Here is a 17851-nt window from a genome sequence, read left to right as displayed (position 1 = left end):
CTGAGAGTCAACACACCCTGTAAACATTTGTTCACCAGTTCAGCAGAATTACTCAGGACCCAGTGAGCATCTGGCATTCAAGAATGCAGATGTCTTTGTGGCAGACAAATTTATAGACATGATTTTTGCAACTGCTACTTTTTATGATTGTTTTCAGTTCACTCATCTGCTAAATACAGCATGGCCAATTAAAACAGGTTATCCAAAGTGGTATAGAGTTCTGCTCACTGCTGCAAGTCACTGAGAGACTCATAGCTTCTTTTGTTAAGAATATATATTTGAAGTGTTTGCTGAAGGGATTAAACTGGCCAAGGGTCTCTCTATCTCTGCAGGGTCTTCAAGGGCTCTCTACTTTCCACCCTGAGTTTCTGCAAAGGATGTCTCTGAGCTCAAGGTGTTTCTGCAAGTTTCTTGCATTCCATCTACCCACAGAAGCCATGTCCTCTCCTCTGTAGGAGTACCTCTGGCTGGGACCTGTGATCTTGACCTATTCACCCAACTCTTGCCTCAGAATCCCCTTGCTGAGATTTCCTCAGCTCCTCACACACCTCCAGCTCCATCTCATGGCTCCACTCTTTCTTCCTACTTCCTGGTCCCTCCACAGCTTTCCCAAAACCAGCAGCCCCAGCATAGCTCCCCCAAAACCACTGTCACTGGCCTTCCACCTTCCTGTTCCCATGCAGAGTCTTCTTTCTCCCTTTGGAGCTGTTGCAGCTGCTCACTGTGGCAGCCCCTTCTCCTCTCCAGCTGCGGAGGTGGCTGTGGTTGCCCTGCAGAGGCTGCTGCTCACCCTGCCCCAAGCCCCTTCCCCAGACTCAGGGACTCCTGAAGCAAAGCCATGAGCCATGCCCTGCTCTCGGCCTCCCCTCGGGGACCAGCTGCTCACAGAGGAGACGAGCCACAGCTCAGAGCTCCACACCGACAAGATTGACCAGGGCTTGACAGCTGCCGTGGCAGAACTGCACATTCCAACATTCCAGCACCCATCCTGGCTGCAGCTCTGAGCAGCCACAAGCCACAGCTGAGTCACAGCAAAGGGCTGAGGGACATCTGCTGCTGCAGACCAAGAGCTGGCTGCTGGCCAAATCTGAAAGGTGCTCTGGAACCCTGTCCCCAGCATGAAAGCCAAGTGACAGAAAGGCCACATTCCACAGGAACCAATTTTATGCAGTGCTGGTCCAAGGCACCTGCGGCACCTGATGCCACATTCATCCACTGAGTCTTTCGTGAGCAGGCAGCAAGCCTGTGGTGCCAGAAATCTGCTTTGCTCATACTGGGGGAAAAAAGGTCACATAGAAGTTCTGTATCTAGAGGAGAAAGGGTGTGAGGGGACACATCCACAGCCATGAGACCAAGGCCTCAAACCCATAATCCTTAGTCTTTCTCTCATTGAAATTTGTGATCATCACAACTGCAAGAAGTTGGAAAAGACCAGCAGAGCAAATCCGCAAATCCGGGGGAGATGTTTCACAGAAAGGTGTTTGTCTTAGTGCTTAAGACCTTTCCTAGATGGATTAGGATAACAGAGTTAAAAAACCCCAAACCCTACATGGAAATAGAATTCAGGTCATTTGTCTTCAGCTTTACAAACATTTTACAGTGCAGTGAGCAACCAGTGATGAGCCAGCTTCTTAAATCTCACTGAAAATCAAAACGGAATATTCTTACCTTGTGTTTTCTTCTTGAAGCTAGTATAAAATGCAGTTTAATTTTTCCTCTTTTAATTAAATAGGCTGTTCTGCACTTTATTTCACAAGAACTCTGAGCAAAATATAGTTAATTGATACGTGTATTTATAGCCATTATACCTTCCCTGCTCTCTAGAAAATCCGTTACAGGCCCTATCCTTGACAAAATTCTTTTGAAGAATAATACATCTGAAGTCAAATGTTATTGCTAATTGACAGGATAGTTTAAACAATGTAACCTTATCTTAGGTAAATAAACCTCTAAGGACACTTTGAGCCAGAACGGCCAAATTAGATGTTTGAGATTCCTTTTTGCTGCAGAAGGTCTTGTTTTGATAATGCATTTCAATACAAAGGCTACATGTGAAAAAGAATCTGAGACTAAAAGAGAAGCTTGGTTCCTCCTGTTTGTGTTCTCTCCTAACTCAGTATTTTTCATAATAGGAAAAAAGTACCTTGAGATACTCTAACCTCTAACTACTGCAGTAGAAAAAATATATATTATTTTTACTTGAAAGTCTACTCGAAAAATAATTAATGCATTCCTAGATTTTTATCTTTAAATTCTTATTTATATTTTCTATCTAGTTTTACACTTCAATAAATAATTCAAAAAAACAGCCTAAAATGAGCATTTGTAATAAATAACTGTGTTAAATTAAAGATGTGAAAACTCTCAATAAGAGACAGCAGTACTGTACACCAAATATGAGATGCACAGATGTGTTAAAGCAGCAAGAAAGAGAAGAAACAGCCACCAGAGGGGAGGAGATGATGGAGGGCAGAGACATCCTGTACCAGTGTGTGGATTCTGAGGAGTGGAGTCTGAGAAATGAGAGTGTCCTGGAAATGGACTATAAACTTTTCAACTTCACGTTGTCGTTCATGCACAAGGTCCTGCCCCTATTTCTTGTCGGTGTTCAAAGATGTTAGAAGGCAGTGACCCTGATAAGCACAATGCACTTCTGTAAATTTATTTGCTTAATAAAACATAGTTGGCCTCAGAACAAACATGAATATAATAACTAAAATGTATTTTCAACTGAAGTTTGTCTTCTGAAATCCCTACTGTGGGGTCTGTGTCTTTTCATAGAGATATAACTGGAAGATATCCCCACATGACCAGAACTGCTACCTCACAGTTAATTTGAAGATTAAATGTGACTCAGAAACATTATTTAGTATTGCTTCTAAGGGGAGGTAGATTCTACACAGAAGACTGATCTTCATTGCAAAAGATAAATCATATTGCAAGATGGGTTTTTCAAACAATGTGAGCGATAATTTTGTTGTGTTATAAACACTGCAAGAGTGTGCACATTTGTAGACTTTGATGTCAAGGTGGGGAGAAGAATAAACAAATATACTTGTCTTGGTACAGATGAAGAAATCCGATTTCCAAAATCCACAGCTTATTCCTTATCAGTCAGGCCAAATCTGATCTCTCTGTGTGGTCATAGCAACTGAAGCCTGGAGCACTCACTGGCTGAGTCTTCACTTCTAGCTTCCAAAACATTTCCTTTTCTATCTCAAGCCGTGATCTGATAAATTTATTTCAGACAGGATTACTAAAGTTTAGTACTAAAGTACTAAATTATTTACTGATCTTGATAGATCTTCTCTGAAAAGGCCTTCCTGTTTGTAGAAATTTAATCTTCCAATCCTTAATACAGAAATACATATACCCTTTCCAGGACAGACTTATAATTTTCTGATTGGCAGCTGTATGACCTCTGAATGTAAACTGTGTCCTGTAGGCTGACCACCTCAATGAAAATGTCAGTCCTGTGCAGAAACAGAAGAAAATAAATGACCTGTGGTGCTTACGTGGTATGCCAGTTTAAGGGATGCAGTAGCCTTAAATGTACACTGCCCCACTAAGGGGTGCAATATCCTTAAATGTACACCACCCCACATTTTGTGGGGCTCATATTCCTAAACTGGACATGAATTTCCATTTTAGCTGGGCCAAATACACTTGGGAAATGACCAATTCACTAGTTTTGTAATGAACCTTGTTCTGTGGCTGACTGAGCCCTTATAAATCTGTTTGGGATTTCATCCTGATTACTGCATGGACATGCTCTTACACCATCCTGTCTAGAATGAAGACTGGAGGGCGCACACAGAAGCAGTCATCCATCCCTTCCACCTGGTTGTTGTTTGTGGTGAAGGGAGAACAGCCAGATAGGGTGTCACTTCTTGCAGAATGACAGCGTCAGCTTAGTAATGGCCTTCTACAAGACCCTTGGATTGATGACTGCCTGCCTCCAGATGAGGCTCACGGGACTCACCCAAAGTCCATTGCAGTAAACCTCTGCAGAAGAGGATCCAGAAGAGTCCTGGGTCTTAGTTCAAGTAACAATAAAAAACTAATAAAGAAGTCAGGAGAATAACCAAAGCCTGTTTAGAATTCTGCAGAGGCTATGTAAAAATGCTTCTTGTACATCAGAGAGCTTCAGATAGAACAGTCAGTATACTCAAGAAGGAGCAGTTTTGGGATACAGAAAGGGAAGTCAGAGAAAGGAAAACCCAGTATCTCGGGTAAAAATGGTGTTCATTTCCTCGAGAAATAAACTGAAAAAGGGTAACAGAGAATTATAAAAGGATTGGCCCCAGCATGAAATTCTGGTGAAAAAAATGCATTTTAAAAAGATGAGGCAATTTTTCGTGTCAGGAGTTCTACAGTCATCATGGGTTACATAAGGGTTAAGGTAACAGGAGAAAAGGAGGGAGAAATGCATCAGTTTCAGTGTTCTCAGTCTGTCATTATAATACAGAACAGAACCACTCCAGTGGGGAAAAAACAACACTACAAACTGAACAAAAATGGGAAATCTATCAGATTATAACTTACAGTGTGAATGTATGGGAGGAAAGTCAACAGCTTTACAATGACAGAGAAAACTGTCACTAAACTGTGCTATTTACTAAGACTACTCCATCTCAAGATAGAAACACCCATATTTTTTTAAAAAGCAATTGGTTTTTTACATCCTTATTTGTAAATAGAATAACAAAGAATAATAAAAATTAACAGATACCTCATCAATACATTTAAGGTTCTCTGTACTTTAACATCTTTAAACTTTCTTTAACATCTTATTCACAACAGTAGAATGTTTATGTTCATTAAACCAGAAACTAGTTTTTAATTCAGAAATAAGAAATATTTCATAGGACTTGATCAGATATTTCCATAGCAAGTTATTTATACTGTGCTAGATAAGAAAGGAAGCACCTCTCAGCAACAGTTAACCAAGCATCAAGTCTACTGAAATTACTTTCTTCTTTATATTTAAAAAGACCATGGCTTCAGATAAACTTCAGATAAAACCTTAGAAGCTCAATGCAAGAAGGACATTTTATTGTTATTATTCACTGGCTGTAAACGAAATAACTCCAAGAAGTACAGAATATTTTTGCTGCCATTAATTTCATTCTTGATCTACATTACTGCTTAGGCTAAAATATTACTTAATAATGTACATTACCATATTCTTGATTTTGCCTTTTTTGTTATTTCCTTATTTGCTTATATATGACAAATATTGCTGCTGCCCAGGACAGGATTCTAGCATAACATAGATGTTACTTCAAAGAAGACACCTAATATATATTTTGATGCATTGGATGAAGCAAACATTTAGCATACAGCATTCTAGTAACTGTAAGTCAGGGAAGAGACAACTGTACCATGGGTATCAATCTTAAAAGCTGCACTTTTATTTTACTAAATTATCTATGTTAAAAACAAATCTGTGCCTGGTGTGGAATTTCACTGCATCAGGTGTTACAATATTTTTGTTTTTATTACAAGCAGGAGAATGCATGTAGAACAAGTGTTAAGAAACATGACAATAAATTAGAATATAATTTACAAAAGCAAAAATAATAATAATAAAGTAACAGTGTACCACATTAATACTGAGTATAAAATAATAAGCAACTAATCACAATAATACAAAGGTAATTTCAGTCTGTATTATTAAGGATATCTATGTGACATTCACTCCTTTATAAAGTTCCTAACGAAATGGACTATTTTGGATGTATACACCTTGAAGGATTAATCTTAGATTTTTATTTCTGTTTTGATCTTTATCAGCTGATAGTATTGCTCAGCAGAAGTACTGGCACCAGGTTTCTGCATCTTGTATTGTACTATTTGATTCTAGGTCTGTCATATTTATAGCCTGCACAAAGACTCCTTTTGTCACTATGTAAGAATATAACACTATTTAGCTTAGATTATATAGATGGCTACAGTGTAGCAGCAGCAATGAAGTGTGCTGTTGAAACCAATCATTTTTATTTGAATTAGGTTTCATATTTCAGTCTTAGTCTGTAGTGTTGCTTAGTTTGTAAATCCATATACATTCTGTGTTTTGTTCCCTTTAACAATACAATTCAACATTGCTCCAGGCAGTTCTTTAAATTCCAACCTCAGTGCTGTTATATTGCAGAGTAAACATCAGAATCCCCGGTGTTCTAGCACCAGTAAGAGAGCAAAATGTGTCTTTGGAAACATTCCTTACAATTTTCATGTCCTAAGTGAGGTAAAAAAAAAAGGTTTCTTTTCAATACAGAGAAAACCTATTTCTCAATAGCTGAAATGACACATTAGCTGATAAACCAAATCATGCCCTGGAGAAACAGGACCTTGATACAAAGAGGCCTCTTACTTTGGGAATGTTGTAACAATCCCTTACACTTTCATCATACTTCTGATCTAACCAGGGCATGTTAGCACCAAGGTGTTCTGTCAAAAGGATATAGGAAGTCAATTCACTTAACAGACAAGGACTACATACTGCCCTTAATCTCTATGTGCAACTCCCAAAAATTGGGATGTTTTTATCTACTGGTGTAAGTTTTAACAGGAGTTGTTTACATGGTGATGAGAGCAACAGATAACAAGCATATGTGAATACATGCAAGCCAAGTGAAAATTAATTCCACTGGTCACAAGCATACAGAAGTGGAAATACTGGCAAGAGGTAGCAGATGACAGGAATTTGATGGTCATGAGTACAGACATGGGGCTACACAAAACCCCTTGACAGATTGTCAATATGTTGGGGGGATTTCATAGTATGAGTCCTCTTAACAGTATCTATTGTTCCATGTTAATTCACATTAGTAAGTAGTGTGCAATATATTTGGTTTTGTTATTGGTAAAATACATTGGTACACTTCAATCTCATATTTTGAAATTATTTTTCACTGTAAAGATTACCTTTTTTAAAAAAGTGCTATTTGAGTTAGAATTTGTAACACATTATTGTTCACATAATTTTAACTGCTTTACAACAAAGGAGTCATAATTGGACACAAAATCACATTCATGAAGTACCTGTTGCAAAAAGAAAATGTTCAAGTACAATATATTATTATAAAGAAGTACCTAATCTCCTCATCTCCTTTTTGAGTCTGTTACTGAAAAGTGAAGGGGAAGAGGAGCATGACAATTAACTTTTTAATGTTATATTCCTGATTGTGACCTGCCTAAGAAGTTTAATTTCACTTTTAAAAATGCAGAGTATTTGGTGAATATTAAAAATAGGGTAATATGAATAAGTGGAGCATGGCAGCAAATAGTTAAGGCATCTGGCTTCTAATTTAGAGGCATGACTTTGTTCCAGTCTGAAGCTGAAAGCTTCCCCTTGCTTTAAATATTGTCCAGCTTTACATAGCTACCTGGCCATTTAGGCGAAGGGGGCCAGAATTCATTACAGCCACCCCTTTTCCAGTGTGCCTTACTCCTGACATCCAACCGGCCTCTTGGCTCGAGCACACTTTTGACTTTTCATTTGAACAGAACCTAGATACCTCCATGAGTCACTTACTCTTTGGTTGCAATCTTTGCCACTCAGATGCAGTCTCCTGAACAGAACATTCACATATTCCTTCTCATAAACAATACCTTTGCTATGGTATCAAAGGAGGGAACATCTGGAATCCATTTTAAATTTCAGCTTTGCAAAGGATTGTTGCTATTACACAGTAGGCTTATCTTTTGCATTCAAATTCCTCAGTTTTGGAGAATCAAAGCTAACATGTAAACCAGATCTAGAAACCCACAAAGGTGTTTCTTCTTTGTGGCTGGTGTTGTAAACAAAAGTGAGCTGGAGTCAAAGTGTAAGTCCTAAACAACTTTTATGGTGGTAGCGAAGGAACTGGCAATCCAGTCTTCACCACTGCTGGAGTCTGCCTCCCCCATGATACTGAAATATGTTCCTTTCAGTGGAAATCTGTCTCACTTGTACAATGGTAAGATGGCTATAAACCTGCAATGAAGATTTCATTTTGTTTCATAGCACACTTGTATTTCATGCACCACTGCAATAACTGTTGCACCTCTTAAAACTAAGTCCCTCATGGTTGCTCTATTTAGTATAGCTTTATATATGGCTCACAGCAGTGTTCAGGAAATATGGATTACTCCAAAGGGAAATAGGTGGAATGAAGGAAAAATACTTCTTTTTCTAAAAAATTTATGCTCCTTAAATAACATTTCCAAGCTCATTTTATAATTTAAATTGTGGTGCTGTGTCAAGAGATAAAATAGTTAAGATTTTTAAGCTATGACTTAACTCTTTTTTTTGATTCTTCTTTACTTCCATAGTAGACCAACTCATAAGAACTATATTTTAAACAGTTTTAAATAGAAATGGATTCAGTGTCATTGCTAAGTCCATAATAAAAGTTATTTTAATGGTCCAAGGATGTAAACAGACTATTGGATTTAGTCAAAAGAACACAAATGTTCTACAGTAAGCTATTCTATATGTGTTGTGTGAATCTTTCAAATTTGGGATCCCCTCATACTGTGTCCAGCACTTTGGATTAATAAATCCCACTTCACAGAAGTTAAAATAATATTGAAATCCTGTCAGCTGGGGCTGACCAGTGGTTATGTTTTCCACAGGGTAATGCATTTGCAAGGACGTCAATCTCATTCCGCTGTGTGGCTCTCTTGGATGGACACACTTCCACAACGATAATAACAAGGCACATTCTTCTGCTTCCTGTGGGTCAGTGTCCTTGGCAGGTCTTGCAGCACATCTGTCTGAAGTATGCTCGACTGCAGAACTTGAACTTCAGCACCAGTGGGCAATATGCCACTTTGTTCACATCTTTGCACTCTAATAATTAAGAACATTAAAGAGAAAAAACATCAGAAATATAAATTAAAGTACAAAGAAAATTTGATGTTTAACATGCTTCTCTATCCATCTATCTTGCTTTCTTTGTTTGTTCTTTCTACTCTTTCTAGTCTAGTGCATACAATATTGCAAATTTAAAAAGCAAAAAAATTGTTTGCAGGGCTTTCAGACATTTAGAAGTGAGCAGTATTTGCCTTGGAAGAATTATCATTTATTGGAATAAGTGATCACTTTACATAGTTAGAAAATGTGAGGGACTTTTTTCACATTATTTTTAACTTTCTTCTCAGGAGTTAATTTATTCATCCATGAGAGGTTATCATTATAATGATTCACACTATTTGAGACCACACTATGCATTTGTAAGAATCCCTAAAACAGAATGAGCATTGCAGCTAACAGGGATGGAGAAAATTACACAAATGTTACGAATAATATTACCAACATGGTGGTTCAGTGACCAAACTGAATGGTGAATTATACTTGAGGCTTGGTTCCACACATCCACAATTTATTTTATGCTAAGAAGGAAAGCCGTTTTTGTGCATGTAATAGATGTAAAAGCTTATTTTCAAAGTTGTGTTTTCCCTACATGCTGGGCTTACTGCCTCAGCTGCCCTGCTGTGCTGGCAAGTAGCTTTCCCAGGAAGGGAGAACAGAGTTCAACCTCATGGAGGAAGGTTTCATTCTTTTGCACCCCACACAGGTTGCACATAAAGTGACTTTGTGGGTACATTACAGGAGCTGGAGTTCTCCTCTGCCTCATTTTTCACACTTGCAGAAAGAAAGTGGGCATGGGGAATGGGATAGTTTGTATCAGTTCTTATCCTGATACAGCTGGAGAAAGAGCTACATCTGAGAACTCAGTGATACACTCAGGTTCTACACCTGGTCAGTCTCCATATAATCTCCTAGTGCATTATTCTTGCTCTGGCACAGCGTGTTATAGATAGTGGATTAACACTTGCAACCAAACTGGAGTAGCAAATTGAATGCAGATGAGAATTTTTAGTATTTTAACCTAGGAAAGCATTAATGAGGCTGAACTTATAGGTCTGTACTGACCAGTATTTCTGATAATGGTAATATATGCACATGCTTTTAGCTAAGCAAGGAGCAGTTAGGAAATTATTTAAACTTTAATTTCATTAACACAGACATAGCACTTCCATTGCAATTCTTTCACTCCACCTACACGATGTTTACATACTACTTTTCGAATTTTTTAATTCTTCATGGAAACAAAACTGAATGACAGAAAAAAAGACATTGTGGGTAGCTGGTTGAAACAGATATATTTCTCTACTGGCAACCACACATGGTCACTGTATTTGACTGACTTTCAAAAACTCTTCACAAAAGAGGTCAAGTCTCTTCCAGAAATATTTCAGGTCCTCATGTTTGTGAAGACTGGGAATATAGGAGAGACAGATGGTGAATTATAAATGAAGTGAAAAATAAAAAGGTTCACTTCATCTAACAAGACATAAAAACTTCACTCAGTCCCAAAAATAACCCTCAAACACACTGTGTTTAGTTAAACACAAGTAAAGCCACTAACTGTATTTTTGTTAAAAGTAGGATTTCGAATGATCCTTTTTAATGTTTCTTTTAAGTTATTCTTTCTCTTGAGTAAAACTGGACCCTGTTCAGCTGATGCCATTTGGACAGCAATGAGAGACTATTCTGGAAGTTCCCCACAATTTCTGTTTTAAAAATAAATTTTGAAATAGATATGGTGGCTGATGAAGTAGCCTATTCTTCATTGGACTGTGGTTGAATGGAGAAGGTTTAGCAGAGTTCCTTTTGTTGCTAGTAACAAGTGTTAGTAAGTTTCAGTAAGCTACATTTACAAACTCTGCATTGCTGAACTTTGTGGCTAGATTAGGTGATATTATGATATTAACTATCGGTTTAGATTTTTAAAAAACACAAATTGTCACTATGCCTCCAGCTAAATAAATTGCTAAGATGTATTATATAAAATACAAGAAAAACTGAAATGACATAAAAATAGAAAAAAATAGTCTTTCAGGTAAAATTTTAAATGGGCTTCAGCAGTCTAGATTCAGCATACACATATGTATTTAAGACAACAGAATAATTCTGAATATATTTCAAGTGGTGTGGTAGATGATGCCTGTGGTTCACTTCCAGCAGAAAATGCAAAACCACATGGACAATATTCTAAATCACCAATGAAAAGTTTGAAAACTGCAGAGCTAAAGCACATGTAAAATATTACAAGATCCAATGTAACTTTCTTTTAGTATTTTTGTATCCCGAAAATTTTGACTATTGCTTCATGCAGACTTCTGTACTTTCCCAAAGAAAAATTTTCCACACTTTACCAATATGATCATTATACTGCAGAGTGGTTCAAGTTTCCTCAAAACCCTGTATGATTTTATCTTTGGGTAGCAAAATAAAATTGCTAAGAAATTGTTGAACAGCTCCGTAGTCTGCGAGCACAGGTGTTCAGCAAGCAAAGGGAATCAGGTTGGTGGGGGATTGAAACAGGAAGAGAGCCCCCCCCCAGATAATCTGACCAGTGCAAACCCGTGTGCTGCTGCTGAAGTTGTTTTTGCCCCACAATGGAGCCCAAAGCACAAGGCAGCACTACAAGGGGCATATAGACAAAGTCCCCATATGTGGGCAGGTATGTTCTGCTACACACATGCACTCCCATGTGGGCAAACCCTCTCTCTGGGACACCTGACTCCTTCCTGGTAACCCAAATACTGATAGATCACATTCCACTGTACCTGCAGAGTGACAGAAGCCAGCATAGAGGCACAACATGCGCCACTCACAAATACATTCATGATGAAATATCAGAGCTCCAAAATTTCTCCCAGAAATTACTACTTGAACAAAAATAGTTGTGGTCTTTAGGGTTAGTTAGCTCTTGAAATCTTTCCATCATCTCTTGGATGGTGAAAAAGATATGCCTTTCTGTTTAAAAGCTGACACTTTACTGAACAAAGAGATGTCAGCTCCTCTTGTGTCTAAGAGGAATTTTTTAAAGCAGAAAATGTGTCAAACGCGCACCCTACTCTTCAAATCCCATTTGTGTTTCTTGTATTCGCTATTTAAGAGCAGCTGTAAAAGTTTTAAGAATTGGAATATACATATAAGAAACATTTGTACAAGTATGGGAGAAAGTGCCCTGAAAATAGGGAAACCTTAGTCTTTCACAGATTACAGTAAAATTCTACTTAAAGATTTAAGCTTTTTAAACCATTAAATGAATTTTGAGATAAATACCTCCAGTGTGGGACATAAACAAAAATGGGACACTAAGTGGCAATGTGTTGGGAACTGTATCCTTCAGAAGATACTGTGCTGTATCTTTTTCCCTTTGAGTCTTCCTAACCCTGTTAATGAGCCTGGATGAGTGTCAGTAAGGAGCTGGCTTGCACCTGGTCCTCTCACAGTGCAGGCCAAAGAACGGACAACCACCTGGAATACAGTATAAGTGTTTTCCAAAATTTTCTATTTGTGGATCCCAAAAATTTTCCAGTGAAGGTGTGGGTCCCTAAAAACACAATTCCGAACAGACTCACTGCACATAGCTAGCCCCCACAATTCTACTGTAGAGAAGTTCAGGCCACCCAGTGTACAGAGATCACGCACAGAAAACCCTTGACTGCATTCTTCTGTAAGAGACTAGCATATTTTCTGGTAATACTGGAGAATTACCAGTGTAATTACTATAAATAGCAATATGACCTTGTCATCTGGAAATTAAAAGGAGACTGGGACTGAATCATGTCTACTTATAATTAATTTATTACCTTCCTTACTTTGGACTGAAGTCAATGTCGGTGTTTGGAAATAAAATATCATGTAACCTATGAGATTTAGAAGGCAGAAAGTTTCCTAGATTGATAATTATCACTTAAAGATTTCTTGAGAGCACTAAACAGAAATAATGCAAATTAAAATAACCAAGACAAATTCTAGTATGAAGAGGTTTTCAAATGACAGCATTAGCTGACAAGCCTCTACTTAAAATTAAAACTTTACTAAAAATAGTGAATTACAGTGCTCATACATTGGACTATCCGTGTATTTCTGGGACAATTTTAGTATGCTCCCATTTCATCACAGACGTTTTATTTGCCAGACTTGTATAACAATTTTGAATCTACAGCATGGGCATTGATGGATAGAGTAGGCATTGGCTGACCACCAGATCTGGGTTGACTGTAGGACAAACCTGCCTTTAAAAAAATTTCAATCAGAGCATTTGTTCCATATAAACAGGACATTAAACTCCAGTGTGATAGGAGATTCTGTGTAAAAAATACTCAATTATATACTGCACAGAGATTAGTTACATTAAAAACAGAAGTGCTAGAAACATTGCAGTCAAGTACTCAAATTTAGGGAATATAAAAATTTAGGGAATATGTCTTTTAGAAGGACTGCTGTGTAATCTCTTGACAGTTTGGAGAACTTTCTATTCCTTTTCCCCTCCCACACAAAATGAACTGTACTTATCTAATGAGCAACTAATATAAATTTTATAATCAATGAGGAAACATTTTTTCCTGCTTAGCATTCCAAGTTTACTTTGATGTCAGCATTTCCTAAGAGTTTGGCCTAGACCACTTACAAGTTCAGATCCAAAGTATTTAATAAATGGGAATATTTTTATTTTCACAATATTATCTCATATATCTTCTACCAAAAATATGCTATGATGAAGCTAGTTAATAATCTGATTAAACTGGACTGTAAAATGCAAAAATACTATAATTATAATTATTTTGAACAGACATTATAAATAAAAAAAATTACAAGTTAGTTAGAAGAAGCTTAAAGGATATCAAAGTATAAGAACAGATGAGTTCTTACAAGAACTGTGTAGCATGAAATCTATGGTCCCAGTCTTCTAATGAACAAGGAATTTACTATTTTTTCCACCACATTGTTGTGTTTAACATTGATTAGGCAGGTAGAACGTCAGTGGATGAAAAGTGTATCATGCTCGCCCTGCTATTATGAACATTGCCATTGAACCAATAAAGAGATTAAAAAATCAGTGACACAAACAGTAGTATTTTGTCCATGACTTAGGCTATAAATTTTTAAGGGTATTTTTTTGAACAATGTGTACTTAGATTTTCATTGACTTTACCATTGAGCTACAATGACTAATTGGAAAATAATTTTTAAAAGGTCATTCACAGCCTGAGAGATGATGCCATATAGACTTTTACCAATGCAGTAATGCTGATTATGTCACTTCACTCTTTTCAGAATAAATTACATTGAGATGGCAGACTTACCCTCTGTGTTGGAAATTGGAGTACTGTCACATTTACTTTCACACTGCTGCATTGATGGAGGTCTGAGAGTTTCTGGACATTCACTGGATGCTTGTCCAGTATATGAGAGACATTGTACTGTTCTCATCTGTTGCCCAAGACCACACTGTGCAGAACACTAAAGAAGAAGAAAAAAAATTTAAAATCCTGCATCCAATTTTAAAATATTAAATAAAGCAACAGGAAGCAATCAGAAACACTTCACATCCACAAGTTTTAAAGAAGACAGGCATCTGAAGAGGTTTCAATAATAGAGAAAAGAATTATCATAAAATATTCCAGAATTTTTTACAACATATGTGAGTACTTGTCTTTCAAAGAAAAGAAAATGCAATGCAATATTGACTCCCCGAACAGTTCAGATTTGAGATGTAGGAATATGATTTACTCTATTTCATATATCATACTAACACTTTAGAATAAAGAAAAAGAAAGAGAACAAGAACTCAAATCTTCTACAGGACTATTTTTAAGGAAAAGTAAATATCTTTTAAACACATAGACTTTGCTGTTTAAAACATTTTTCATTTATGTAACTAAATAGTTACAATTTTAGTACAATATTAGTTAAATATAAAAGTGGATCTGAAGAACCACCATTTTAAAAAGTCAACTAGACTGTAATATCACAAATCATTTTCCACTGGTTAATTAAACTAAAATGTTTCATTTTTATTAGAGGAAAATGGCTCAGCAAAAAGAAAATTATTAATTTATTTAATATTCTAAAAGCAGGCCATTGATCACTAATGAGATGCAAAACCTAAAGAAAGAAGGAAACTTAGTAAATCATATTTAGACGCACTTCATAATGGCAGCATTATTCAGCCTGTCCTGGAGTAATTTAGCTTCCTGTATGGTAACTCAATGTATCTTATGCAAAAAATTATATTGACCTCAAAGTATGTTTTTTTCAGAGACAGATATATATTCAGATACATATACATATACATATATACAAAAGGGGAGAATCCTTTTGTTTTCCCCAGCCGTAGGAGCCATCTCTTATCTGTCTCCAGGGACGTCTTAGCCCAAGAGGTGCTAATACGGGAGACTGACAGGAGCTATCTCACCTGTCCCCAGTCTCCAGCAACCCAGCGAGGAGGAGGACACCGGCCCAGACTACAGCGGATGCGCACTGGCGGCTTGCTTTCATCTTGGCATTGTGCAGCTGGAAAGGTTTTTAAAAGATCACTGCTTTTGCACAGAACAATTCTGTGCTTGAATCCTGGGCCACACTTTGGTGTGCACTGGAAAAAAAAAAAAAGTTCATGTAAATAAATAATTAAAATCTCAGTAATATGCCAATAAAACTCTCAGAAATGCTATTTGTAAAGATGGACAATATATTCATGAACTTAAAATTCAATTACAATCACAACACAGAATAATAATTTTAAAATGTTTAGAAACACAAACAAGCTGACTGAATATTGTCTTATTATGTATAAGCTTATTTAAGTTTTAGATTTTCTTTGCTGTTTATATTTAGGCTACAGTGTTAGTATTTATGTTAGGTTTAAGAAAAACTGCTACAAAGTAGAAAGGTCTGCCATGTGTAATACTATCACGAAACAAATTTGAGTATATCAATAATTAAAAATAAGACTGTCTGTTCTTAACATCACCTTAGTACAGTCTTTATCCATTTCACTTTATCCTCGGACAATGAACACATTTTTCCTAAATACACAAAAGGAAAGATAAATGCTGTACTTGAATTCATAGAGACCATATCATTCAGATATGTCAAAATATGGTACCCTCTCTGACAGTGCATGCTTTCCTCTCCTTTCCTATTCAAATGTTAATTCTGATTTCACAGTTTTCCCTCCTTTTATCACTCATGTGCTATTCTGACAGCAAGCAGACAATAAAACAGCCACTTGAAAAAAAGTAGGCCTGATGATCACTGTTTTTCCTCACAGTGCCTTTCTCTTTCCTTTTTGCTACTGACCATTAACTGTGTCATACACAGTAGCTCAGCTGCAGAATGAGGAAGAGAACAAGTGTTAACAAAATTAAAACGCAAGTCCATTCCCAAATCAGTCCTTTTTTAACATGAGATATTATAAGCATGGTTTTAGAATCCTCTATTGGTGTGTTAACCTTTACTCCATAAGCATATCTGCAGTATTTGGATCAGAATCAGTTCCTGACAGCACAAACTATCAGATGCAGATTACATGCAGATTATGCTAACCTGTTCAAGACAGGAACTGCCTTTAATATATAGAGACAAAACATTATTTGGGAAACAACATTATGTGGATGTGGAGCAATATTCAAGAGGTCACATACCACAGAGCTTTCCATACACCCAAAACTACTCACTATACCACTGGGGGGAAGAAAAAAATCACCCCTAAGATTATTTTTTAAAAATTACTTGAGTGGTGCAAACTTCATTGTTTCATGCCTAATCCTGAAGTATCTTTGAGTAACTTATAGAAATTTTAAAGTAGTTCCACAGTATTATGTAAGGATATACCCTATGAACATGTAAAACTTTATATCTACATACACCTCAAAACAAGATCTCCAGAGGGAGGCACCTAAGCTAGTTCATATGGAATGAACAGGTTTATTCCAAATGTTATCTCCACTTAGATTAAGGATCTCAAAGTGAGCTGCAAGAAGATGACTCTTGCATTTAGATTTAATAATCCAGAATGCAAAATGGATATATAATCATTTTCCTTAAAATGTAACCTTTTCTTTTCTATCCTACTCAGTCTTTTTATACCGAGGTACAGCCTCTTCATCTACAGTAGTTCAGTGTTCAGAATTTTGATACAGAATAAACAGTTGCAAACGTTCTTACACTGAAGGGACTTCAACACCAAATCTTGTGCACGCTGCCTACTAGAAAACTAGATGAAGGAGGGAAGTAAGAGAAGATCTCTGGTAGAACTACACAAATAATACTAATGACAAATAGGGACCAAAACCCAATGAGAGTTAACATGTGAGGTCTTCGACGTCGTGATCATGACTGACTAGCTGGGGTAGAAACTCCAAGGAGTGTTATGAGTACTCTCTCCCACATGTATTTCATGCAAAAGGTATGACTTTTAAGTAGGAAGTAGAACTATGTGCCCCATCCCAGCTGAGTGCCTAAAAATCACATCAGTCTGTCAAAACAAACATTAAAATGACAATGTTGAAAGGACTTTGTCAAAATGTCAAAACCCAATGTGGTTTCATAACCTTTAGAGTATGTTAGCAAACAGGACTCTGAGGACTAAACTTTGACTTTAGGAGCATCTTCCTTCTACTACTGCTTGAAGACACAATCTTTAATCCATGTGTAAGACACCATCTGAGAAAGACCTTCTTTCAGCTGTGAGTACCAGAAAAAAAACAACATTCCTATACTCCCTTTATGGAGTTACAGCGAAAATTATACTAAGATGGACTACACTAAATATCCGAAATGGAAGTGAAATAAGGAAATAATGAAATCACTAAAAATAAAAAACATTAGTAAAATTTAACAAAAAGATTGTATGTTTCCAAACAAAATGAAAACAAAATATCCAGATCAACCAAATGAGGAAAAATTATCTTCCATTACTACATACTTCTAGAATTTCTGACTCCCTCTGTGGAAGTCATGAAGCCCAATTATATATGCTTGTCTCATAAGGCTCTTCCC

At 36.8% G+C, this 17851-nt stretch overlaps 1 protein-coding gene across 3 annotated transcripts in view; it reads right to left on the bottom strand.

The window, feature by feature from the left end:
- Nucleotides 1–5034: 5034 nt before the first annotated feature.
- Nucleotides 5035–17851, bottom strand: part of ADAMTS6 (ADAM metallopeptidase with thrombospondin type 1 motif 6) — a 147764-nt gene continuing 134947 nt past the window's right edge. For all 3 annotated transcript variants that reach the window (XM_088156083.1, XM_014881422.2, XM_088156082.1), the window contains exons 23-25: nt 15267–15443; nt 14155–14311; nt 5035–8836 (exon numbers count right to left, since the gene is read on the bottom strand). In XM_088156083.1, the coding sequence (XP_088012209.1) occupies nt 8727–8836; nt 14155–14311; nt 15267–15443 (444 nt within the window). In that variant the 3' untranslated portion in view covers nt 5035–8726. The remainder of the gene's footprint in view (nt 8837–14154; nt 14312–15266; nt 15444–17851) is intronic.

Source organism: Sturnus vulgaris, chromosome Z (genome assembly GCF_052056855.1).
Source record: "Sturnus vulgaris isolate bStuVul1 chromosome Z, bStuVul1.hap1, whole genome shotgun sequence".
In the NCBI taxonomy this organism is placed as follows: Eukaryota; Metazoa; Chordata; class Aves; order Passeriformes; family Sturnidae; genus Sturnus; species Sturnus vulgaris.
This window is presented reverse-complemented; position numbering and strand designations above follow the sequence as displayed.